The sequence below is a fragment of the Macaca thibetana genome, chromosome 14, assembly GCF_024542745.1.
Source record: "Macaca thibetana thibetana isolate TM-01 chromosome 14, ASM2454274v1, whole genome shotgun sequence".
NCBI classification, from domain to species: Eukaryota; Metazoa; Chordata; class Mammalia; order Primates; family Cercopithecidae; genus Macaca; species Macaca thibetana.
This window is the reverse complement of record NC_065591.1, coordinates 9,773,059-9,798,337: the sequence shown is the minus strand read 5'-3', so window position 1 is coordinate 9,798,337 and position 25,279 is coordinate 9,773,059. Positions and strand designations below refer to the sequence as shown.

General features: G+C 52.8%; 2 protein-coding genes across 6 annotated transcripts in view; one reads left to right on the top strand and one right to left on the bottom strand.

Annotated features, from left to right (window-relative positions):
• Positions 1–25,279, bottom strand: part of TRMT112 (tRNA methyltransferase activator subunit 11-2) — a 347,607-nt gene that overhangs the window by 244,059 nt on the left and 78,269 nt on the right. The gene's annotated exons all lie outside the window — the stretch shown is intronic.
• SLC22A11 (solute carrier family 22 member 11) lies at positions 134–17,458 on the top strand. Of its 3 annotated transcripts, XM_050757187.1 has the most exons (10): positions 134–925; positions 3,648–3,751; positions 6,452–6,606; positions 6,708–6,876; positions 8,697–8,817; positions 9,608–9,723; positions 11,978–12,192; positions 13,044–13,152; positions 14,030–14,236; positions 15,361–17,458. In XM_050757187.1, exons 1-10 carry the CDS (start codon positions 533–535, stop codon positions 15,422–15,424), a joined length of 1,653 nt encoding a protein of 550 aa, XP_050613144.1. In that variant the 5' UTR covers positions 134–532; the 3' UTR covers positions 15,425–17,458. The 3 variants fall into 3 exon arrangements, with proteins under 3 accessions (XP_050613144.1, XP_050613145.1, XP_050613147.1); XM_050757188.1 differs by lacking the exon at positions 15,361–17,458 and having other exon boundaries at positions 13,987–14,232; XM_050757190.1 differs by lacking the exons at positions 14,030–14,236; positions 15,361–17,458 and adding an exon at positions 13,376–13,967.

The following is a 25,279-nucleotide window of genomic DNA, read 5'->3' as shown; positions in this document are numbered from 1 at the left end:
AGGCCTCAGGTCCTGAGACATGAACTGCCTTCCTCACTCAGAAGCCCACGCTGAGATTAAACTTTAACCAACTCAGTGAGGCAACAGCCCAGTTGATATTTCTTCCAAACTGTAATTCAGTAACATCAAAGCACCCTGTCTTTTTTTAATAGAATCTGCCTGACTTTCACTTTTGGTGCTGGAGAACTCGGAAGGTGGCTCAGCCCTCTGGTCCACACTTGGTGGGCAGCTCGGATGCGCCAGGCAGCCCGAGTAGAGTGAGCTTAGTCCCGTTACCCCTTCCGCAGAGCGCTGGGGCATCCGCAGTCACTCCTGGAAACAAGAGAAGGAGGAATTTCCCGGAGGCATCACAGGGCTTCCTGGGACCGACTCAACTGGTTATTGGACAGTGCTCCTATTGGACAGTGCTCCACCCTCAACCCAGCCGAGGGGTAGGAGGGCAGAAGGTCCTGGTGGCCCTGGATCTTGTGGCTGTAACCAGTTCCAAACAGCAGTTAGGTCAGCTGTCCGCTCAGCCGAGGCAGCTCCGTTCATGGCATTCTCAAAGCTCTTGGAGCAAGCTGGAGGCATGGGCCTCTTCCAGACCCTGCAGGTCCTCACCTTCATCCTCCCCTGCCTCGTGATACCTTCCCAGATGCTCCTGGAGAACTTCTCAGCCGCTGTCCCAGGCCACCGATGCTGGACACACATGCTGGACAACGGCTCTGCAGTTCCCGCAAACATGACTCTCAAGGCCCTTCTGACCATCTCCATCCCGCCAGGCCCCAACTGGGAGCCCCACCAATGCCGCCGCTTCCGCCAGCCACAGTGGCAGCTCTTGGACCCCAATGCCACGGCCACCAGCTGGAGTGAGGCCGACACGGAGCCGTGTGTGGACGGCTGGGTCTATGACCGCAGCGTCTTCACCTCCACCATCGTGGCCAAGGTAGGGCCTCCCCCAGAGCCACTCGAGTGGAGGTCAGAGTCATGGATCAGGTTGGTTGGACTCCAAGGTCCAGTCCTGGGAGGGACCCGCCTCCTCAGGCCCTGCTCACTCTCGAGCCTCTCAGCCCCTCGTCAGCCACACACAGGGGAGTGGGCGGCAGGGATCAGTCTACAGATGGGGCCAGCCCAGGCTCCTGGAAGTGCGGGGTCACCTGGACGGGCACCTCTGAATGCTGGCACCTGGACATTCGCCAGCCTCGTCTGGTCCCGGCCCTGCTGACCCATCAGCCATGACCCCAGGCAACTCAGCTGCAGGGGAAGTCAGGGGTAAGGGGGGATCTGGCTGAACTGACCCAACAGGCTTCTTGCTGAGACAGGCCAGGGTGACCAGACATCACCCTAGAGGTGGGTGGAGGATGAGGAACCTGATCGGATATCGAGGCTGGAGTCAGAGGGGATTCTTGCTAAACTGATTCAGCAGGGTCCTTTGCTAAAACTGGATTTTATGAGGAAGCGCCCAGATGGGCCCAGGAGAAGGTTCAGGAACCTGACTAAAGTTTAGCCAAGCAAAGACTTCTGGTCACCCCACGCCCATTTCCTGATTGGTGATGATGGGCCAGATTCGGATCAGGGCTCCGGTTCCAAGATGAGCAGGGAGCCTTCAAGAAGCATCCATTCCACTGGTGACTTCACTCAGTTGACATCTAAACCCCTCCTAGCAGCAAAGCCAGCCCTTGCGCTGCACCTGCGAAGTGGCAAACACATTTCCAATGGGTCTCTGCTGCCACAACCTCGCCACAGTCTTGTGGGATGGATCCTATGACAGTCCCCATTTAATAACAGAGAAAAGGAAAACACAGAGAGGTTAAGGGGCTGTCCCAGGCTTCACAACTACAGTGTCCTGGAGCCTGATTCAATCCCGGCAGTCTGCATGGGGGACAAAAGCAAGGTTTCGAGGGGCGAGGAGGGGCAGCCTCCTTCAGGCAGATGGTTGGGGATGGCCTCTCCAAAGAGGCAACATTGACACTGAGACTTGGATGGTGAGGGGAGGAATCGGTGAAGGTCAGGAGCCCCACAGAGCAAAGGTCGTGCACAGAAGCATGTCTGGGATTTGAAGGAGCTGAACAAGGCCCAGTGCATCTGGGCACAGGTGCTGAGGGGCCAGAAGCAGGTGCGGGGGCATGCTCTGGAAGTGAGATTTTCTTTCTCTTTTTTTTTTTTTTTCTGAGACAGAGTCTCATTCTCTCACCCAAGCTGGAGTGCAGTGGCGCAAACATGACTGACTGCAGCCTCTAACTCCCAGCCTCCAATGATCCTCATGGCTTGGCCTCCCCAGTAGCTAGGACTATAGGTGCATACTACCATGCCCAGCTAATTTTTTTTTTTTTTTTTGACACTGAATCTTGTTGTATTGTCCAGGCTGGAGTGCAGTGGCGCAATCTCAGCTCACTGCAACCTCCGCCTCCCAGGTCCAAGCGATTCTCCAGCCTCAGCCTCCCGAGTAGCTGGGATTACAGGCATGCACAACCACTCCCGGCTAATTTTTGTATTTTTAGTAGAGAAGGGGTTTCACTGTGTTGGTCAGGCTTGTCCTGAACTCCTGACCTCTGGTGATCCACCCACCTCGGCCTCTCAAAGTGCTGGGATTACAGGCATGAGCCACCACGCCTGGCGTAATTTTTAAAATTTTTAGTAGATACGAGGTCTGACTACATGGCCCAGACTGGTCTCGAATTCCTGAGCTGAAAGGATCCTCCAGCCCTGGCATTCCAAAGTGCTGGGATTACAGGCATGAGCCATTGTGCCTGGAATTTTCTTTTAAATGCAAAGAACCTCATCATCATCATCCTCATTGGAGGGTTTGGAGCATGGAAGTGATTTGGTCTGACTTGCATTTTCAAGAGGTCACTTTGCATGGTGGACAAGCTCTGTGAGGGCATGGGGGACCCGCTGGAGGCTACTGCAGCTGCCCAGGTGGGAGGGGAAAGAGAGAGGTGGGGGAGCTGTCGGGCCTCAGTGGAGGACGGGCTTGGGGACCGGTGTGAGGTGTTCAGGCAAAGGATGATGGGCCCTGGGCTGGAGCCACTGTAAAAATCCCAGCGAACTGTGCCAAGCTCTCTCTAGTCACCCTCACTGCTGATGAGAGGACCAGGTCATGGCTCCGTCTCTAGAGGAGACGATAGCCCAGCAGAGGCAGTGGCTCTGCCACATCCACCTGCCCAGCACTCAGTACAGGTGGAAGCCAAACCTGTCATATCACCCCTGCCAGCCATTCCCTGCCCCTGCCTCCCACTGCCCACCTTGCCTGCCACCTCACTGCCCACCCCTGCCAGGTACTGCCAGACACAGCCACACATTGCCTGCCACACTTCTTTTTACCCAGAAATTGTTCATTTTCATACCACTTCTGCCCCTTCAAGGCCCGGCTGCCCATTAGAGTCTGTCCTCTGCGTGAGGGGCCACCGGGCCCCGTGGAGAGGCCGCCACACGGCTGGCGGACACAGAGCCAGGCCGCACTCTGTCCTGCGGCTGGGCTTCCCGTGGGGATTGTAGCCCCATGGTCAGCAGGTCCCTTCTACCTCTGTGACCTGGCACTGGGAGTCCAGGGACCCTAGTGTGGGTGGCTAGCCCCAAGGGCTCAGGCTGGCCAGGTGTTCTTCGGCCACACCCAGCCCCACGATTCCACACCCCCCGAGCTGAGCCACTGCACCCTCCTCTTGCAGTGGGACCTGGTGTGCAGCTCCCAGGGCTTGAAGCCCCTGAGCCAGTCCATCTTCATGTCTGGAATCCTGGTGGGCTCCTTTATCTGGGGCCTCGTCTCCTATCGGTGAGTGCCTCCGCTCCTCCCAGCTCCCAGCTCCCTCAAAACAGAGTTGAAGACTATGGGGCAGAAAGTTCAGAAATGTCAGGCGAGCACCCCATCCCCCCCTCCATCTCCCTCCTGCCTCCTCTGTTTCTTCCTTCCCCTGGCCATCCCCATCAACCCACAGACTGTTCCGGGTCCCCACCTCAGCAAGTCGCCCCAGACCCTGGCCTGGTTCCCCTCACAGGGAGGTCACCCCAGACCATCTCCCACTGCCCCCATTCCCTCTTCCATACTCCAGCCAGATGGTCATAGGCCTCCTCCATGTGGCCGTGCTTGGACCCTGTGCCTCAGAGCTATCCTGGCTCCCCATCCTCCTCTCCTCTGTCCTTTGTCCCCCAGTCTCAAAGCCTTTCCAGAAGCCTCATGTGGGCCAAACACTGGCCAGGTGCAAGGGACACCCCCAGCAGAGATGGGGGAAGGGGCAGTAGGGAGGCTGGGAGACAAGTGCCTGCTCTTCCCCAGCTTGGAGCCAAGCAGGGCTCAGGACACAGGTGAGTAAGTTAGGCCACCTTGGAACGTGGGGGGGCTAGGGAACAGGGCACAGGTGATGGGCACGCCGGGGCCGGCCGGCAGGACTGGATATGTCTCATACCAGGTGACACTGAACCCAGGCCTGCTGGCGGGAAGAAGCATTTTCTGTGACATACTTTCTTCTCTTGGCTTCCAGAACATCCTCACTGCTGGTTTTCCTTCCACCTCCCAGGAAGCTGTTCCCCTTCCCCCTCCTCCTGCTCCCCCTCCTCCCTCTCTTCCTGTTGTGGGAGCTGAGCTGCTGATTCCTCGCCACCCCGCTCACTCCCCCAGCAGCCTCCATCAGAGGACATGGACCCTCGACCCATGGGCCCCTCTGCACCTGCGCTGTCCCCGGCCTCCCTTCCTCACCCCACACTCTCCTGGCTCTTCCTCCAGGACACACTCAGGCCAAGCCCCTCCCTGCCACAGCATCCCCTTGCCTGAGCCACCATCTCCTCCCACCAGGCAGGCTGCAACCCCTCGCAGGTGTCCTCTACAGTGGCCGTCCACGCTGCCACAGCACTGAGTGACTTTGCAAAATCTTGGAGGTCAATAAAAGCTGGCCGGAAGTCCTCCAAGGGCCCCACTGCACTGAGGACAGTTCCTTTCTGCCCACCCCCTGCCCTGCGCTGGGCTTCCTCCCACCCCCAGCTCCACCAGCCTCCTCCTGGAACTCCCTGAACCCCTGCAGAGCGCCTCAGTGACTGTGCTTCACCCAGAAGCTCCTGCCCATGCTGCCTGGTGCCCACACACAGGCCACAGCTCAATGCTCTTCCTTGGGGAGGCCCTCCCAGGCCACGGAGCCAGAGACTCCTGCCCAGCCCCAGGCATGACTATCCCAGCCCCTCCTTGCTTCCCTCATCACCGTGCCTGGCTCTGACCATGACTGGCTGGCTTAAGTCTTGCTTATTGTCCATGTCCCCACAAGCACACAGGAACCCAGGGACTGTGCCCCAGAGCCCAGCTCAGCACCGTGGCAGACATGCAGTCAGTCATTATTTTAGGAATGGAGGACTGCCTTCCCGCTCCCTCCTGCCACCACCCTACTGGCTCTGGGGTCTGACTACCTGGGTCTGAATCCCAGTCTTACCACACCCAGTCTTGTTCTACAAGGTAGATCTCTTCCCTTCTCTGGGCCTCAGTTTCCCCCCAGCAGCGGGGCCTCGCACCTGCCCACGCAGTTGTCGTGAGGATGAAGCGAGTGTCCTTGCTCCTGGATGCTGCTCAGACAGGCATGGCCAAGGTCCACCTCGCATCTCCGTTCTGAGCAGCACGGGCTTGAGTGGCACTAAATGCAGTCTCCGGTTCAGGCTCAGCCAGCCTGGAGGCCACTGCGGCCCAGGACACTTGGGCAGGGCCGAGGGCTCTGCATCGCCCCATGAGCACCCCTTTCACAGCGCACAGATGAGAGCAGTGCCTTGCAAAGTCTCAGCCTCCTCACTCCCCAGCCCCTTGCCCAGTGTCTTGATTCTCATAGCAGCCCTGTGAGGCATGTCCTTATGGATGCCCTTGTGTTACAGATGGGGAAACTGAGGCTCAGAGATGTTGAGTCACATGCTCAGGGTCACCCAGGAAGGACAGAGCTGGGGCTCAAACCCAGGCATCTGATGCCCAAACCTGTGTTCTTTTTTATTTATTTATTAGAGACAGAGGTTCACTCTGTTGTCCAGCCTGCAGTGCAGAGGCGTGATGATAGCTCACTGCAGCCTTGAACTCCTGGGCTCAAGCCATCCTCCCTCCTCAGCCTCCCAAGTAGCTGGGACCACAGATGCCTGGCTAATTTTTTAAGTTTATTTAGTAGAGACTGAGGTCTCACTATGTTGCCCAGGCTGGTCCTGAACTCCTGGCCTAAAGTGATCCTCCAGCCTCAGTCTCCCAAAGTGCTGGGATTACAGGCATGAACCACTGTGCCCGGCCCCAAACCCCATGTTCTTAAACATTGAGACCGAACTGCACCCTCCCGTGGCAAGGTACTGCCACTTTTATAACAAAAACACTCTGAGTGTACCCCTAAAAGTTCCAAGAAAGATGAGCCTCCTGCAGGAGACCCCCTGGTGTTGTCGAACTCCCAGAAGGCAAGTGCCTGACCACATATCCACGTCCTCAGGGGCCCCTCTCCAGGCCCCGTGTGCTTCTCTCCTTTGACAGGTTTGGGCGGAAGCCGATGCTGAGCTGGTGCTGCCTGCAGTTGGCCGTGGCGGGCACCAGCACCATCTTTGCCCCAACACTTGTCATCTACTGCGGCCTGCGGTTCGTGGCCGCTTTTGGGATGGCCGGCATCCTTCTGAGTTCACTAACACTGAGTGAGTGCCCAGCTCTGCTGCCATGGGGGCGGGGGTGGCAGGAGAGCATGGGGCTCAGGCCGCCGCATGAGGCCTCACCTGCACGTGTCTGCATCCTGCAGTGGTGGAGTGGACCATGACCAGCAGGAGGGCAGCCACCATGACGGTGGTGGGATGTGCCTTCAGCGCAGGCCAGGCGGCACTGGGTGGCCTGGCATTTGCCCTGCGGGACTGGAGGACCCTCCAGCTGGCAGCATCAGTGCCCTTTTTTGCCATCTCCCTGATATCCTGGTCAGTATGATGTGGGACCTTTTCCTTAGGAGACCCAGGGTGGGAGGGCGTCCCTTCACTTTCACTTCTCTGGCTGGCAGGAGGTCCAGAACCATGCAGTGCCACAGAAGGGCCGTGGCGTGAGCAGGGCCCTCGCTGGGGAGGGACGTTGGAGATTGGCAGTCCTAGGCTGAGTGTTGCAGCCCAAGGTCTGTGGCTCCCATCCAGCCCAGACAGGCCAAGATGGACTGGCACAGCATTGGTTCAAATGGTAATCTAAAAAATATATTTGTAACTAGTTGCTAACATTTAAAAATCAGAAGATTTTTAAAACAAACAAAAGCAGTATTTTTACCTTCTTTGGAAAAACTGGAAGATCCAGGGGAACTGGGCCAAAGTTCGGGCACAGTGGAAGCAGCCGCTCTCCCAGTCCCTCAGGCCCCACCGCCACCGTCCCCTGGGCTGAGGCTGTGGGCATCGTCCTTCCCCAACGCTTGCACAGCCCCCACCCACCAGCTTCACTCCTTCACATACAGTGCGGACCAACATTGGATACGAAAATAGATCGTTGTCACTACAGTTTTAGGGGCTGCAAAAATCCGTGACGTCTGGAAATTCCTCCTTGGATTGGCACTGAGGAAGGAGACAGATAGGTGCAGAGGGTCTTAGGTGCTAGGGACACACAGGTGAACAAAACAGGCAAAAACCAGGGGCCCCATGGAGCTTACGTTTCATACACAGATCAATAAGTGAAGAGGAAGGCCATCTCTTACAATAATTAGGCCATCCCTGCCACACTGATCAGGTGTGTACCGGATGCTTACTGACATATCTTCTAATAAGGAAGATGATGCCATTACCGCCATTTTCAAATGAAGGACCGAGACCTAGAAAGGTCAGTCACTCACCCAGGGTCACACACAGCCGGTGAATGTCAGAGGCAGGATTCGAACCCAGGCAGGCTAACTCTTCACCACTACGTCAAACTGCCTCCGGAAGTCCTTCTTAGCTTCCCTGCAAACAGGGCTGAGAGCCGCTGGGCTGGGCAGATCCCGTCCCTTCCACCAGCAAAACGCTTCTGGCCCATCTGCCCCTGAGGTTGGGGAGAAACAGACTGGTTTTATAAAATCACCTGGTTCTGCCTGAGAATGTTTTAAATGTGCTTTAAAAAATAAATAAATAAATAAAACAGGCCAGGTGTGGTGGCTCACGCCTGTAATCCCAGCACTTTGGAGGCTGAGGCGGGCAGATCACGAGGTCAGGAGATCGAGCCATCCTGGCTAACACAGTCTCTACTAAAAATATAAAAAAATTAGCCATGGTGGTGCATGCCTGTAGTCCCAGCTACTTGGGAGGCTGAGGCAGGAGAATCACTTGAACCTGGGAGGCGGAGGTTGCAGTGAGCCAAGATTGCGCCACTGCACTCCAGCCTGGGTGACAGAGCGAGACTCCATTTCCAAAACAAAAAACAAAAAACAAAAAAAAACAGTACTAAGTGACCTTTCTATCCTAGAAATTGCCCCAGAATCACTGGTGAAGCAGCCAACTCTAGGGACACCCATGCCCAGGCCACCTGTGCCCTGGCTGTGTGGGCAGGCCCCAATAGCCAGGTGAGCCACCTCCATCTGGGCCGGTGGGAAGGTGGGCCGCCAGGCACTGGGACTCAGCTTTATTCTGAAACCATCGGGGACTGCCAGGCTCCTGGCTGGACAGCAGCAGCAGAGAAGCATCTGCCTACTCGTCACTCATCTCAGCTGAAGGGTCTATGCCACTGCACCTTTCCACCCCGCCCCGGGGGAGAGCCCAGCGTGCACCCCAGCTACACACCTGCCTCCTTACAGGTGGCTGCCAGAATCCGCCCGGTGGCTGATTATTAAGGGCAAACCAGACCAAGCGCTTCAGGAGCTCAGAAAGGTGGCCAGGATAAATGGCCACAAGGAGGCCAAGAACTTGACCATAGAGGTGAGATGCTGCTGTCTGTGAGACTTGACCTGGGACAAGACGTGCACTGATGGATCGTCCATGTGGCCTCCAACATCAGCACCACCCACTCCAGCACCACCTCCACCAGCACCACCACCAGCATCTCCACAGACACCACCAACACCTCCATCACCACCTCCACACAGACACCACCACCACCACTAATCCCAATACCCTCCCCAACAGCACCACCACCGTCCACACCCACCATCACCTTCACCGCCATCACTCCATCACCACCAGCACCACCAATACCATCACTAACCCCACAGCCACCATCTCTGCAAAACATCTCCACCACCGTCACCACCATCGTCACCATCCGTAACAGCACTGTCATTATCAACAGCACCCACACCGTCACCTCCATCCCCCACCACCTCCACCCGCACGTGGCACACACCCACCTCACGGGGCTTCTCGATGTGTCTGGGGAAACAGAATGTGCTTATTTGAAGGTAGCTGTTTTCAGGAAGCAGGTGCTGCCAGAGATTAGAGTGAAGATGGGGCGGGAGGACCAAGGAAGACTTCCAGAAGGAGGCAAGCTAGAGCTGAGAGGACCAGGGCTGAGTCAAACCTGCAGAAGAGCCAGGGCCTGGAGAGAACTTTTTCTGCTCCATCCCTGCCCCTCCCCTAGAGATCCGGCTTCCAGAGGCTGAGGCGCAGGACAGGCTCCCCGTCACTCTGGCCACTTGGACAGTTCTCTGGCACAGGGGATGGGGCGGGGCCATTGCCCTACCATTCACAGTACCCCCATTCTCCCCGGAAGGTGCTGATGTCCAGCATGGAGGAGGAGGCAGCCGCTGCAAAGGAGCCGCGGTCGGTGCTGGACCTGTTCTGCGTGCCCGTGCTCCGCTGGAGGAGCTGCGTCATGCTGGTGGTGAAGTACGCCGTCCTGGCGTCCCTCCCCAAGGCAGGGCTGGGATAGGCAGGAGGCAGGGTGTCTGGGGGAAACAGCACCCGCAGGCCTCAAGGGGGTGCATTTCTGTCTGGGACAGGACGCAGGCAGCCCCAGGAGGCAGGAGTCCTGGCAGACCCCAGAGAGGGACTGTGCACTGGTGGGGTCTGGAGGCGGCCATCTGCAGGAAGCTAGAGGGAAAGGCTGGGGGTCCCAAGGTCCCAGGGAGGTCCCAAGACAGAGGCAGAGTCAAGGTCCCTAAAGCCAGGGGACCAGCCGTGGTCGAGGAGTACCACTGTTTGTCAGCATTAGAGACTTACCACTTTCCTAGAGAGTATGGCCATGCTCCTAGAGGGTGAACCCGCATTCACTGACCCCTCCACGCAACCCCACGTCACTGATGGGGAACGGGGATCCCAGAGGGGTAAGCAACAAGCCCAAGATGATAGAGCCTGCATTGGAACCGGGCTGCGCTAGCACTTGGCTTACTGGTACTGTCACCGCCAGGGCCCGCACCACCAGACCCTGGCCCACCCCAGGACCCAAGGTCATCTAGGCCCAGGAAAAGGCCCTTAAAACAAATTCAGTTCCGCTGACATCCGAAAGAGCATATTAAAAAGCAAGGACCAGTCAGGCGTGGTGCTCAAGCCTGTAATCCCTCACTTTGGGAGGCTGAGGCAGAAGGATTGCTTGAGCCCAGGAGTTCAAGACCAGCCTGGGTAACATAGTGAGACCCTCTTATCTCTACTGAAAATAAAAAAGTGAGGCAGGAGGATCACTGGAGCCCAGAAGACAGAGGCTGCACTGAGCTGAGATTGTGCTACTGCACTCCAGCCTGGACGACAGAGCAAAGAAAAAAACCGTAGGACCAGGTTTGACTGGGACTTTTATCTTAAAATAAAACTAAAGCTTAGGAAAACGTTTCTTTTATGCTATATTTAACCACATGTGGGTTATGATGGCAAATATTTCCTAATCTTAGAACAAAGATAGATCAAATGCCTTTTTTTAAAAACTTCCATTATTTTCTGATAAATCAGAAGAAGTGCTCTTGCTGCAAACACCCGGGACCTGTTTAAAAAAAAGAAAAGAAAACCTTCCAGGATTCCTCAGGGGCCGGCTCTGCAACCTTTGTTATTCAAATCAGAGGCTTTGAAGCGGGTGACCTTGTGGGTTTTCTTGTCTTGACTTGTTAACCCAGTTGTTATCTGTCCAAGGCTCCAGCGTCGGCCGCTTTTGAGCATCAGCCAAGTGACTCTCACGTCACTCACATAAACTTCATGAAACGCTGCGGCTTGTGCATGAATCGCGATTTTACTCTGCCGTGGTTGGGTTGGTGTGGTGTTGTCCAATGTTTATTGGGTGATGCAATCAGGTGACCCCTAAGGGAAGGGCTGGGAGGAGTGTCTGGGTTGAGCAGGGAGGGGCACAGATTTTAAACTTGGCGGAGAAGAATTTTACCTTGCAGCCACTTGTGGATCCAAATCCGGTCTCCAAACCATGAGAATTTAAATACTGTAAATTCAGCTACTCGTGAGCCGGTGGGTAGGGGAGTGGGCAGAAAGCAGACCCTGAGATGGAGAAGAGAAGGGAAGGGGAGATGCAGCCATAGCCTGGGCCCGGCCCAGCCCCTGGGAGCATGGGAGCTGGGGCCCTTCTAGGTGGTCCCTCTGCCCTGTGAAGCAGTCACAGGCTGCTCACCCCAGAGGAGGGGCAGCACTCCCAGGGGCTGGGGGACAGGCTTTCCATCCTGAATGCGGTCTGGGCAGTGCAGTCCAGGGTCTCCCGAAAGGCCCTGTCCTGCCATGATTCCCATCTTCCAAAACAAAGGAACTGGCACGGTGTGATTGGTTATTGGAATCAAAGTCAGAGAGGGCTAGGCCGGAAGTGAGGGGCAGCTCAGAGACCCCCAAGGGCAGGCTTGGTCCCAGCCTGAAGAGGGCCGAGTCTCCCAGCCAGGGAGCCAGAGAGGCGATGCCCCAGTCTATCACTGCCCCTGACCCAAAGCCCGTATGTGAAGGGATGGGGGCACCACCCTGCCTGCCCTTTTCTGGAAGAGCCTGAGCCTGGGGTTGTGTCCTGAGTTTAGCAGGCTTCTGGGACGGCTGGCCGAGACAAGCCCGGGATTGTCCTCCGGGGTAGGCCGTGTCTTTCCAGGCAGCTCCTGGTGGGAGGTGCTGTTGCGGTTGGGGCGCCCTCTCCCCGGCAGGGCCGGGACCTGACTTCCAGCCTTGCCCGCAGCTTCTCTCTAATGATCTCCTACTACGGGCTGGTCTTCGACCTGCAGAGCCTGGGCCGTGACATCTTCCTCCTCCAGGCCCTCTTCGGGGCTGTGGACTTCCTGGGCCGGGCCACCACTGCCCTCTTGCTCAGTTTCCTTGGCCGCCGCACCATCCAGGCAGGTTCCCAGGTCATGGCTGGCCTCGCCATTCTGGCCAACATGCTGGTGCCGCAAGGTGAGGTGGGAGGCCTGGGTGGTGGGACAGGGCCCTGCTTCCCCGCCCACCCTACTGCTCTCAGCGTGGGGCCACATCCCCTCCCTGGCCCCGGGAGCTGCCTCCCTGTCTTCTTTCTGAATGAGGGAGGCTGCGAGGACCTGGAATCCCTCTCCATGTCTCCTTTTATTGCTCAGGGTGGGAGACTGGGGGAAAAAGACAGGGCCGCACGTCCTGTGGTGGCAGCAGAGCTGGAAGGAAGGCAGGAGGGTGCCTTGCGGCTGGCAGGGGAAGGCCTGAGTGAGGATGGAGGCGGCCGGGGCCCTCCAGGCTGCAGCGAGAGCCCAAGTTCTGAGCAGCTGCAAGGAAACTGGCAACGGCGAGCCCCTCCCAGCAGTTCAGGTGCCTGCTGGGAACAACACACTGGGGAGGCCAGGCCTGCAGCCAAAAGGTGGCCCAGACCTCCGCCTCCAGGCAGGGCTTCTGCCTTCCCCACACAGGCAGGCTTGGGGGCAGCAGGGAAGCTGCTATGGGCTGGGCCTGGCGCTCTCTCCTTCACAGCAAGAGGCACCTCGGGACCCTAGGAGCTGCGGGGGGCAGGCTTTGAGTGCAGCCTCCACAGCCGGCCAGGCTCAGCCACCCCAGACCTGGCTGGGTTTCTGCCTGTGCCCCTCGGGCCCACCTGCCGTGATATCACATCCTGTGCTCCGTCCCCCAACCCCAGCCCAGGGCAGCCCCGCACCAAGCCATCAGGGCTGGGGACTTGTAGGGAGCCCAGGGGCCCCTCTGCTCCAGGCTGGCTGGCCACACACTGACTAGCCCCTGGGGACCCTCCGGGGCAAACCCCGCTCTCGCTCCCTTCCTGTACCCAGATTTGCAGACCCTGCGTGTGGTCTTTGCTGTGCTGGGAAAGGGATGTTTTGGGATAAGCCTGACCTGCCTCTCCATCTACAAGGCTGAACTCTTCCCAACGCCATTGCGGTAAGCTGGGCTGCAGGCCATGCCCCAGGGCCAGCAGAGCCATCCTGGGAGGGCAGTGGGGAGGGTAAACAAGGGCCTGGTAGTCGGGGAAACGCAGCCAGGGCCGCTCAGGGCCCCCCCCAGGACAGCTCCTCCCCACAGAGAGTCTCGGCCCAGACGGAAGCACTACAGCAGAGCCCTGGGGACATCTGGGCCTGTGTTTTCACACCGTTTTGAACCACAGAGTCATCTGTCCAGGTGGAATCTTACAAGAACCCTGATAAGGAGACCAAGAGCTGCGCTGGTCGCAGTGGGGACCGTCAACTCATTTCCCACCACTCCTTCCCTGCCCCAAGAGAGCCCCAAGTCACCTCCTTGGAGCCCAAGGGCATCACAAAACACAGATGGAAAACCAGTGGTCTAGAGTCTAGGCCACCCCCACATTTGATATTTGGGTAAACAGGCTCGGGGTGAAGGGCTGACTCAGCAGAAGGGTAGGACTGGACTCCAGTTCTCCAGACTTTTAGCCCAATGTTCTTTCCACCACTCACTCATTTGTCCATTTTTAAATTTGTTGTTTGGACAAGCATTTATTGGTTTTGTTGATATCATATGGAAAGCCTGAGTTGGGAGCTCAGTGGCCTAGCAGGAGCATGGAGAAGCCCTTAAGTTGCCCAAGAGCAGGGAAAATGAGGTGGACCCTGTAGATTTCCCCTGAAACACTAGATGTGAAAATCTGGGTAGGCTCCATGGAGGAGGTGGCATTAGAGGAGGCTTTGAGGAGAGCAATTCTCTCAGCCCAGCTTTCCTTCCCCTGGCATCCATGGGCCCAACCAACCTGTCTTCCTGCCACAGGGCCAGCTATAACAGGGATCTGGGCCCTCCCCTTCACCCACAGGATGACAGCAGATGGCATTCTGCATTCGGTGGGCCGACTGGGGGCTATGATGGGTCCCCTGATCCTGATGAGCCGCCAAGCCCTGCCCCTGCTGCCTCCTCTCCTCTATGGCGTTATCTCCATTGCTTCCAGCCTGGTTGTGCTGTTCTTCCTCCCGGAGACCCAGGGACTTCCGCTCCCTGACACTATCCAGGACCTGGAGAGCCAGTGAGTGACCTGTGACCCCTGGGCATAGGGCTGGGCTTCCTCCTGGGCCAAGATGGAGACAGGCCTGGGCCGCCCAGGGCAAAGGCTCAAGAATATCAAAGCCTGTGTTTCTGAAACCATTTAATCTTTCCAACAATCCTGCAGAAAAGTACTATTACTATCCCCATACTATTACTAGAGTCAGAGAGAAAAGTGACTTATCCAAAGTCTCATGGGTAGAAGGTGATCATACCTCATGCAGGAAAATGTAACGGTTGAAAGCCCAGGCTTGGCAGCCAGATTGCCTGGGCCCACGTTCCCCACCTGCCTGGGCAAGTGACTTAACCTCTCTCAGCAAAACTGACAAAGGAAGATACAGATAGTCTCAAGTGTCCTAGTGAGATTTTCCCACAAAGAATTTCAGGCCCAGACAGATCAACAAGTGAGTTTTTTCAAACCCTCAGAGAACAGATTGTGCCATCTCACATCCGTTCTTTGAGAGGGAGAGATGAGGGAGCACTCCCTAGCTGCATTTTATAGCCAGAACCACTTCTGTGGGCTTTAGCCTCTTCCTTTGTAAAATGGTGTTTTTTAAAAAAAACCAAACAAACAAAACCCAGCCTGGCTCACAGAGCTGTTTTCTGGTTTAAGGGAATTATTATTTTAAAGCGCCTGGGAAAATGCCAGGCTTGCAGCAAGCGCTCTGCACATGTGGTTGTTGTGACCTGGGTGAGTGTTCACGGGGCCTCAATTCTGCTGGTGACTGAGGTCACGATGATAGTAATAATACTGAGCTCTTATTGTTTTATGTCACCTTATTTAATCAATGCAACAACCACATGAGGTGCTATTACTGTCCAATTTCTTTGCCAAGGAAACTGAGATGCAGCAGGGTTATATAACTTGCCTAAGGACACCTGTGGAGACCCGGAGAAGATGGGACTTCATTTTTTCTTTAATTTAATTGATTTTTGTTGTGTACCTACTATGTTTCAGGCACTGTCCCATGCTTAGGACACAGAAGGGAGTAAAAGCCTAATACCATAGAGTTTACCCCCCAATAAGACTTGACTGTCATTCTGCCCCAAGCCCCAAGTGCATACCCACTTCATCACATAGCACTGCTTTTCTTTGGATTATTCTAGGAAATCAACAGCAGCCCAGGGCAATCGGCAAGAGGCTGTCACTGTGGAAAGTACCTCGCTCTAGAAATTGTGCCTGCATGGAGCCCCTTTAGTCAAAGACTCCTGGGAAAGGAGTTGCCTCTTCTCCAATCAGAGGGTGGAGGCGAGCTGGGCGAACTCGAGGGCCTGGCATGGCAGAGGCCAGGCATCCGCAGCTGAGTGGACACCATGGCCATCTGCTGTGGCTGAAGGCAGCTTTCACAGCTCACTCCTCTTCTCCCTGCCCCACCTTACCCCAGCCCTACAGGAGCCTGTGCAGGCAGCTATGCCCAACCAATAACAAGATGGTTCCCCTCCCTTTCCCTGCCAGGCTCATGTCTTTACACCTTCACTCAGCCACGCCAACCAGAGACTAGGTTCCAATCTCACCCCACCACATACAGAGCCCTCATCTGTGAAAAGAGAATGATCATGTGACCCACCCCCAGGGCAGGTATCAGGGTGAACTGATCTTAGCACCGGCCAAATAAATGGAACTTGCTGAGAGAGCTGCCAGATACAGGTGTCCAGGTTGCACACTGGCCCAAGGCATGTGGCCAAGGAGGCATGTGGGGTCTGAAACTCAGCCCCGGCTACACTGGCCCCACTACCTACCCTAGCAAAGGCTGTGTCCACTCCAAGAAAAGAGCTGTTTTAATCACTTTCATTTACCCATCAGTGAGGGAGGGCTTCCAGCCCTGTGGTTACAAAGATGGCCAAACACATCACCAAACACCAGACAGGAGGCTGGCAGCAGGTTGCCACACACATGTGCTCAGAGCCCACAAAGATGACACTGCACGCCATGCGGGCCACACGGGACAGGGTGCACTGAGAATCTGAGCGAACAGCCAGGGCTGCGGGAAGGCAGTTTTGGAGCGCGGAGGGGGTGGGGCAACTCCTGGCTTCTGCAGGAGGGTGTAATTGGCTTGTTCCATCATGCTGCAGGCTGGCGAGAAATGGAACCTTACAAGCGTAGGGATAAGAGGAGCCGCCCTCGGTCCCCTCGCTGAGGGTTGTTCGGCCAGGGAGCCTCTTCCACAGGGGTGGAGTGAAAGGGGAGAAGGGGAGCTCACAGGCAGGCCTGCTGAGGCCTCCTGGCTTTGCCAGATGTCAAGGCAGCACATAATACTGAACCTTAACTTTTGGTTTTCAACCAAAGGGCACCCTTTTGCTGTTTGTTTTTCCGGAGGAGACACCTTTTCTAGATTCATGCCCAGACCTCCCTTGTCCAGGCTGTGAAAACTCTGGGATGGTCGAGGCCAACTGCCCATCTCAGAGGCAAGGAAGCAAAAGTGCAGAGTGGTGGAGGGGCCAGCTTGCAGAAACACGGCCGAACCCGGCCCTGATCCTAGCCCAGGGCTCTTTCCAGCATACAAGGCTCCTAGCCCTCGTCTCCACCCCTCCACGCCCCTGATATCTGTGGCCCTGCCACAAAGTTACCCTCATGCCCTTCCCTGGAGGCCCCACTCTGGGAAACCTCAATCTCAGGCCCCTCAACTCACCTCTCACACCCCGTGTACACCAGGTCAATCACTCCTGCCCCCTCACAGCTCCCAAATCCACCTACTTCCCCTTCACTCTGGCTACACCCTGGTTCACACCACGGTTGTAGTTCCAAACTGGTCCCTGATGTCCATATCGCACTCGGCACAACGGCCACAATGCTTATTAAAAATGCAATCCAAACCAAATCCCTCCCTGCCTGCTGAAAGCCCTCCAGTGGCTCACGATAAGGATCACACTTCTTCCCCTGCCTGGTCAGGCCCCTATGGGCCCCCAGCCTTTCCTCACACTTCAGTATATTTTAAAGGATTCAGATCATACAAAGAATGTTCTTGAAACAGCATGGAATTAAATTAGAAATCAATTATGGAAAGAGATATAGAAAACCTCTTCAAACTATACAATACACTTCTAAGTAACCCACGGGTCAAAGAGTGAATCTCAAAGGAAATAAGAAAAGATTTTGAACTGAGTGAAAATGAAAAACTGACGTATCAAAATTTGTGAGATGAAGCTAAAGTAATGATTATGGGGAAATTGATATCATTAAATGCTAACATTAGAAAAGAAGAAAGTTCCCAATCAAATACCTCAGCTTTCACCTGGAAAGTAGAAAAAGAAGAGTTAATTAAAACTATAGTAAACAGAAGAAATAATACACAAGATAAATCAGATAATTGAAAAAACAATAAAGAAAATTAGCAAAGCCTAGAGGTGGTTCTTTAAGATCAATACAATTTACAAACCTCTAGCCTTCCTGATCAAGGAAAAAAGAGGCTGGGCACGGTGGCTCACACCTGTAATCCCAGCACTTTGGGAGGCTGAGGATCACCTGAGGTCAGGAGTTCGAGACCAGTCTGGCCAACATGGTGAAACACCGTCTCCACTAAAAATACAAAAATCAGCCCGGTGTGGTGGTGCACACCTGTAATCCCAACTACCCCGGAGGCTGAGGCAGGAGAATCAAGGAGAATCACTTGAACCTGGGAGGCGGAGGTTTCTGTGAGCCGAGATCGCACCACTGTACTCCAGCCTGGGCGACAGAGCGAGATGCTGTCTCAAAAAAAAAAAAGAAAAGAAAAGAAAGAAAGAAAGAGAAAAGACACCCACGACAAATCTGGGGCATGAGAGAGGACACATCACTAATAATCCAGACATTAAAACGGTAATAAGGGAATATTCTGGGCAATAATTAACCAAAAATTTTGAACACTTTAACAAATTTCTTAAGGAACACAAACTACCAAAACTCACTCAAGAAGATATGGGTGACTTGATTAGCCCTCAATCTGTTTTTAAAATTGAACTTATGTTTGAAAACCTTCCCACAGAGAAAATTCCGGGCCCAAATGGCTTCACTGGTGAATTCTGACAACTATTTAAGCAGAAAATAATAGCGATTCTATAAGCAAAACCTTCCAGAAAATTGAAAATGAGGTATCACTTCTCAACTCATTCTGTTTCCCTGAAACCAGAAAAAGACATTACAAGAAAATAAAGCTATAAACCAACATCCCTTATGGACATAAACATAAAACTTCTTAAGAAACATTTAGCAAGTTGAATCCAACTATGCATGTATATATATTTACATATGTGTGTGTAGTTGTGTGTTTTATATACAGGTATTTATTACATATGTGTGTAGTTGTATATTTTATATATAGGTGTGTGTATATATACATATATATATAGAGAGAGAGAGAGCAATATATCATGACCAAGTGGACTTTATCCCAAGAATGCAAAGTTAGTTTTACATTTAAAATCAAGGGTAACAAACCAAATTATGAACAAGCCAAAACAGAAAAGCCATATGTCATCCAAATAAACAAAGAAAGATCATTTGACAAAATTCAACAGTCATTCCTGATCACTAACATTCAGCAAACCAGGAATTCACGGCAACTTTTCCAGCCCGATCAAGGCCATCCATGCCCTAGATGGGCACCCTGTTATCCCAGAGGTGCCATCATGTTTATGGTAAAGGCTGCTTTCCCCTTCTGATCCGGAATGAGGCTAGGACATCCACTCTCACAGTTTGTATTCAATGTTTCTCCTAGTCAGTGAGATAAGGTGAACAAAATAAGTAAAAGGCATACACATTAGAAAGGAAGACACGAAACTCTCTTTATTTGCAGATAACATAATTGTCTATGTAGAAAATCCTAAAGAACCAACAAAAATACTACTGGAACTAATAAATTAGTTTAGCAAGGTCAATATACAAATGCGTGTTGTATTTCTGTATACAAGTAACTACCAGAAATTGAACATTTTAACACAATACCATTTAATAACAGCATGGAAAAAATGTGTCACCCAGGGAAAAATTCAATAAAAGAAAGACAAGACCCATGAACTGGAAACTGCAGAACTGAGAGGAATTAAAGGGCTAAGTACATAGACATATCTTGTTCATGGATCGAAAGACTCAATATTATCAAGATGCCAATTCTCCACAACGTTGTGTTTAGATTCAATACAATCCCAGTCAAAATGTCAGCAGATTTGCTTTAGATAAATTGACAAGCTCGCCCTAATGTTTATATGAAAATGCAAAGGGCCTAAATTATCCAACACAATTTTGGAAAAGGACTAAGTTGGAGAACATTTTTTTTAATATAATACAATCAAAAGTTCAGAATAGAGCCATGCATTTATGGTTTAAATTTAATAGATTTTCAATCAAGGTACCAAATCAATTAAAATGAGGAAAGGATAATATTTTCTGCAGATGATTCTGGAACAATTGGATAGCCATATATAAACAAAGAAAGAAACAAGGAAAAAGAGGCAAGGAGAGAGAGAAAGAAGAAAGGAAGAAAGGAAAGATGGCAGTGGGGAAGGGAGAAACTCAACCCTAACTCACACCATTTCCAAAAATTAACTTTAACTGTATCATAGACCTAAATATAAGAGCTAAAATTATAAAATTTTTTGAAGAAAACAGGAGAAAGCCTTGGCAACTTTGGGTTTGGCAAAGATTTCTTAACTAGTACTCAAAAATATGAACTATAAAAAAACATATTGGACTTCATAAACACTAAAAACTTTTGCTTTCCAAAAGACACTGTTACAAAATGAAAAGGCAAGCCACGAACTTGGAGAAAATATTGGAAAAATCTGTATCTAACAAAGGACTTCTACCTATAAAATGTAAAGAACATTTACAACGCACCAATCAAATGACAGTCCAATTGTAAAAGGCAAAAGGTTTGAACAGATGCATCGCCAAAGAGGATATATAGGTACCCAATAAGCCCAAGAAAAGATGATCGCCATCATTAGGAAAATGCAAATTAAAACCTCAACGAGGCCAGGCGCGCTGGCTCACGCCTGTAAGTAATCCCAGCACTTTGGGAGGCCCAGGCCGGCGGATCACCTGAGGTCAGGAGTTCAAGACCAGCCTGGCCAACATGGTGAAACCCTGTCTCTACTAAATATACAAAAATTAGCTGGGCATGGTGGTGGATGCCTGTAATCCCAACCACTCCGAGTTGGGAGGCCGAGGCAGGAGAATCGCTTGAACCTGGGAGAAGGAGATTGCAGTGAGCTAAGATCATGCCAAGCACTCCAGCCTGGGTGACAGAGTGAGACTCTGCCTCAAAAAACAAACAAACAAACAAACAAACAAAAACATAAATTCAAATCTATCATTGAATTTACAAATTATCATCAAACAAATCCCACGTTCCCAAGACCTAGCTGGAGAAGCAGAGCCTCACTGGTGCTTGATGGCCCCTGCGTGGCCCTCCCCAGTCAAATCCTCCCACACGAGGTAACTGCTATCCCGAATTATCTTGTTTTCCTCATAAGCGTGCCACCTACTTATATATCCTCCAGCAACATTCTGTTTGGTGACACCAGTGTGGGATTCCGCGGTCTCCTGTGACTTGCTTCTTCCAAACCATTGTTATGTGTTTGAGACACATCCCCATTAGCGGTTGGGCTGTGCAGGACATGGAACAGGCCATGCAGTGGAGCAGATGGGGAAACAGAGTCAGGCTGCCAGGCACACGGAGGGCCCACCCAAGTCCGGCCATGAACTTAGAGTGGTCTGTCAGCTGGGCTGTGTGTGTATTTTTTCCATCCACGTTTGGCTGCTCAGGGGCAGGTATGGGTTGTCAGAGAACCAGGAGCCCACAATAAAAGTGATGACATCAGTGATAGTCCCCAAGAAACCTGGCAACATCACCCTTTCCAATATCACTGGTGATACTGGTTAGATGTTCGTGCACCTGCGCATGTACTCCCCAAAATGATGTGATGAGTGGGCCCTGCCATCTCACTGGTCTTCTTGAAAACCTGTAACTCCAGTCTAATCATGGGTTCAACCCTCAGTCCTTCTGAGATGCCTTGGGGCCCTGTGTGACCAGGCTTATCCCACACCAGCTTGCCTCCCCCAACCCAGCCCCATCCTCATTCCCCTCATGGTTCCATGAACTTGACAGGTTCTTGCCCATCACAGGGACCTTGCACATGCTGCTCCCCAACTGTAGGCACCTCCCTTCCCAGCCTCAGGTGGGAGCTCCTGTTCCTTCCTGATCACTGGCTGGTGGCCCTCCACACCCTTACAGTTATTCTATGACCTCTTGATTTTGTTCGTGACCCTTATAGAGTCTGTCTTCCTAATGGCAGTGGCCAGTCGGCCTGTCCTTCTGCCAGCACCATACAACCCAGGCAGGAAAATTTCACCATCTTCTCCACAGTGTCCCCAAAGCTCTGCTCCAGGGCCTGACTCTGGTATCTTTTTAATAACTGTTTACTGGATAGATGGATAGATAGATGGATGGGTTGGTGGTTGGATGAATGAATGAATGGATGAATGGGTGGGTGGATGGCTGGGTTGATGAATGCATGGGTAGATGGATGAATGGATGGGTGGGTGGATGAATGAACAGATGGATAGGTGGGTGGATGGATGGGTGGGTGGATGGATGGATGGATGGATGGATGGATGGATGGATGAATCGATGGGTAGGTAGATGAATGGATGGGTGGGTGGATGAATGAATGGATGGATACATGGATGGATGGATGGATGGATGGATGGATGGATGGATGGATGATGGATAAATGGATGGATCGATGGGTAGATGGATGAATGGATGGGTGGGTGGATGAATGAATGGATGGATAGGTGGGTGGGTGGATGGATGGATGGATGGATGGATGGATGGATGGATGGATGGATTGGTGGATGAATGGATGGATGAATGGGGAGGTGGATGAATGGATGGATGGATGAATCAATGGGTAGATGGATGAATGGATGGGTGGGTGAATGAATCAATGAATGGATAGGTGGTTGGATGGATGGACAGACGAATGGATGGATGGACTAACGGATGGATGAATGGATGGATGGATGGATGGATGGATGGATGGATGGATGGGATGGATGAATAGATGGGTGGGTTGATGAATAAATGGGTAGATGGATGAATGAGTGGGTGGATGAATGAATGAGTGGGAGAGAAGAGAGTGAAGAGGTCAAAGACAGCATTTAAAAATATTCCCACAGAGAAAATTCCAGGCTTTGATGGCTTTGCTGATGAATTCTGACAAATATTTAAGCAAGAAATAATAGAAATTTTATATAAAATCTTCAAGAGATTTGTAAATAAGTGTGTGACTATTCATTCAGTTATGTTTTCATTGCCTTGCCTCTGTCTGCTAAAAGCTCTACCCCTTCCTCAGGGCCATGAGGGACAGGCTTGAGCCCCGCCTCCCAGGTTAGAGTGAGAGCTTCCAGGAACCCACACTCATCCACAAATAACCCTCCCCCAGGCACAGACATCACAAGGCAGGAGATAGAAAAGGGGACACTGGACAGGGATCCCAGGGACCTCAGGTGACCTTCCCTACCCAGGCCCTGCCCTTCCCATGTCATCACGGGTGTCGCTGTGTTCTTTGGGTCCAGGAGGCTGCATGTGCCCTCACTGGGCCACCAGAGCCCTCTCCTGGGCCACTTGTAGCCAAAATGAAGAAAGAAAATCAGTCCCTCTCTCAGGGTAGAGCAGCAGGAGTTGGCATTTGGGCTGTCGGTCATGCTGTGTGCTTTGTGGAGAAACAGACCTGTAGCAAAAATGAAAGCAACAGGGAGAAACAGAAGCAAATGCTAGAGGCAGGACAGAGCGGAAAAGCCACAGCTCCCCATGAGACCCCACAGACCAGGGGCCCTGAGCTTCCAGGGAGCCCTTCCCCCTAAGTTTGTATGACCTGGGGCCCTGTCAGTCACAACCCAAACATCCTACCACTGCAGCGTAGGGGGCCTGGGCCTGGCGCAGGGCAGAAGCACCCACAGGAGCCACCTATGTATGTCCTCCCAGGAGTCAGCCTGTGGCAGGCTGTGCTGCTTGGGTGGTGATGGCCCTGGTGGGGCCACCTCCCCGTCTGGGTCCCCAGGAAGCTGCCTAAAGGAGAATCGCTGCTTTTCCAGTCAGTTATAGGTAGTATGTGTGATCTTAATAGCTAAGAACTGAATTTTCTCAGGGATAAAACTGCATTGGCTTAGGAAAATCCCTTGGCGAGGCTACTGGAGGGAAGGCGAGACCCTAAGGACACCTGTTGTTTTTTAGGAGAAATAGCCCCAAGAGGGAGAACAGGATGATTCTGGGTTGGAACTAACAGACCACCAGGGTGGGGAGAAAGCAGAGAAGAGGCCGGGCGCAGTGGGTCACACCTGTAATCCCAGCATTTTGGGAGGCTGAGGCGGGTGGATCCCAAGGTCAGGAGATCGAGACCATCCTGGCTAACACGGTGAAACCCCGTCTCTACTAAAAATACAAAAAAATTAGTTGGGCATGGTGGCGGGTGCCTACAGTCCCAGCTACTCAGGAGGCTGAGGCAGGAGAATGGCATGAACCCGGGAGGTGGAGCTTGCAGTGAGCCGAGATCGTGCCACTGCGCTCCAGCCTGGGCGACAGAGCAAGACTCCATCTCAAAAAAAAAAAAAAAACAAACAAAGCAGAGAAGCAAGGGGTAGAGAGGAGCTGTGTGGTAAACAGGCCCAGGGCATCCATCAGGAAGGAGGGTCCAGTCCGTTATCTGTCTAGCCACAAGCTGTTCTCATGGCTGCAGGGCAAACTCGCCCTATGTCTCTTTAAACCCTGAGAACTCAGGTGGACGGTGCATGCGTGTGTGTGCTCGTGTGTGTGCCTGTCTGCTGTGTGTGTGCATGAGCCTGCACATGTGCCCACCTGCTTGTGTGTCTCTATGTGTACATGTGTGTGTCTGTGTGTAAAAGCTAGGGACTGCCATTCATGTTTCAAGGACACAGATCCCTCCAGGATAGAGACACAGGAAGGGCCGCAAGCCCCCATGGCGGAGGACGACTCTAGCAGGGACACAAAGTAAGCAGGAACACAGAGCCCCACATCTTCCTCAGCCCCAAACCCTCCTGCGCTTTGCTCAAAAGCATGAACGGGGAGTGGGCCGATTGTATTTAGTTCCCGAAGGTCCAGTGCCCCTGACATCTGTCATACGGGTGTTCTTTTTAGAAAAAAATAAGAGGTCTTTGTTAAAACTCTAAGCACAGATTAGCCACAGGTGAAAATGAACATCTCACCCCAGGTTTTCAGCAGACTCATGATACTGTATACAGTTTGGTGCCTTGTCTTTCTTTTTTTTTTTTTTTTTTTTTTTTCTCTTTTTTTGAGATAGAGTTTCACTCTTGTTGCCCAGGCTGGAGTGCAATGGCACGATCTTGGCTCACTGCAACCTCTGCCTCCTGGGTTCAAGCGATTCTCCTGCCTCAGCCTCCCGAGTAGCTGGGATTACAGACATGCGTCACCACACCCAGCTAATTTTGTATTTTTAGTAGAGATGGGGTTTCTCCATGTCGGTCAGGCTGGTCTCGAACTCCCGACCTCAGGTGATCCACCTATCTTGGCCTCCCTAAGCGCTGGGATTACAGGCACCTGGCCCTGGTGCCTTGTCTTTCAAATGATATCTCTGCCTGCCCGATCTAGCCCTGGGGTGACCTGGCTTCCCATGGGTCCTTCTCAAGTTCAGCCTCTGGGAGCTTCCACGTGTTTCCCACAGTCTTCCTTGTCAAAAATCAATCACAATAACAACAGCAATACGAATGAGGCATTCACTGCACTCCAGGGACTATTCCAGGTGATTTGTAGAAACTCGTTTGGTCTTCTCAACAGCCTGATGAAATCAGAATTACCAGCACCACCATTTTACAGAGGAGGAAACGGAAGCACAAAGGGGTTAAGAATTTTCCCAAGGCCACACAGCCTGGGTAGAGCAGAGATTCAAATCCAGGCAGCCTGAACCCAGAGTCTGTGCACTTAACCATTGGGCCTCACTGCCTCTCATTTACCGGGGAGTCTGCGGGGTCTGTTGAATCCCTGGCCAGCACTGGCTGCTCTGAGCTCAC

What these genes read in the sequence shown, in the direction of transcription:
- SLC22A11 (XM_050757187.1), top strand. Translation starts at nt 533, where the DNA reads ATGGCATTCTCAAAGCTCTTGGAGCAAGCTGGAGGCATGGGCCTCTTC. An exon ending in CCTCCACCATCGTGGCCAAG is followed by an intron (nt 926 to 3,647) that starts GTAGGGCCTCCC and finishes CTCCTCTTGCAG; the next exon opens with TGGGACCTGGTGTGCAGCTC. An exon ending in CAACATGCTGGTGCCGCAAG is followed by an intron (nt 12,193 to 13,043) that starts GTGAGGTGGGAG and finishes TCCTGTACCCAG; the next exon opens with ATTTGCAGACCCTGCGTGTG.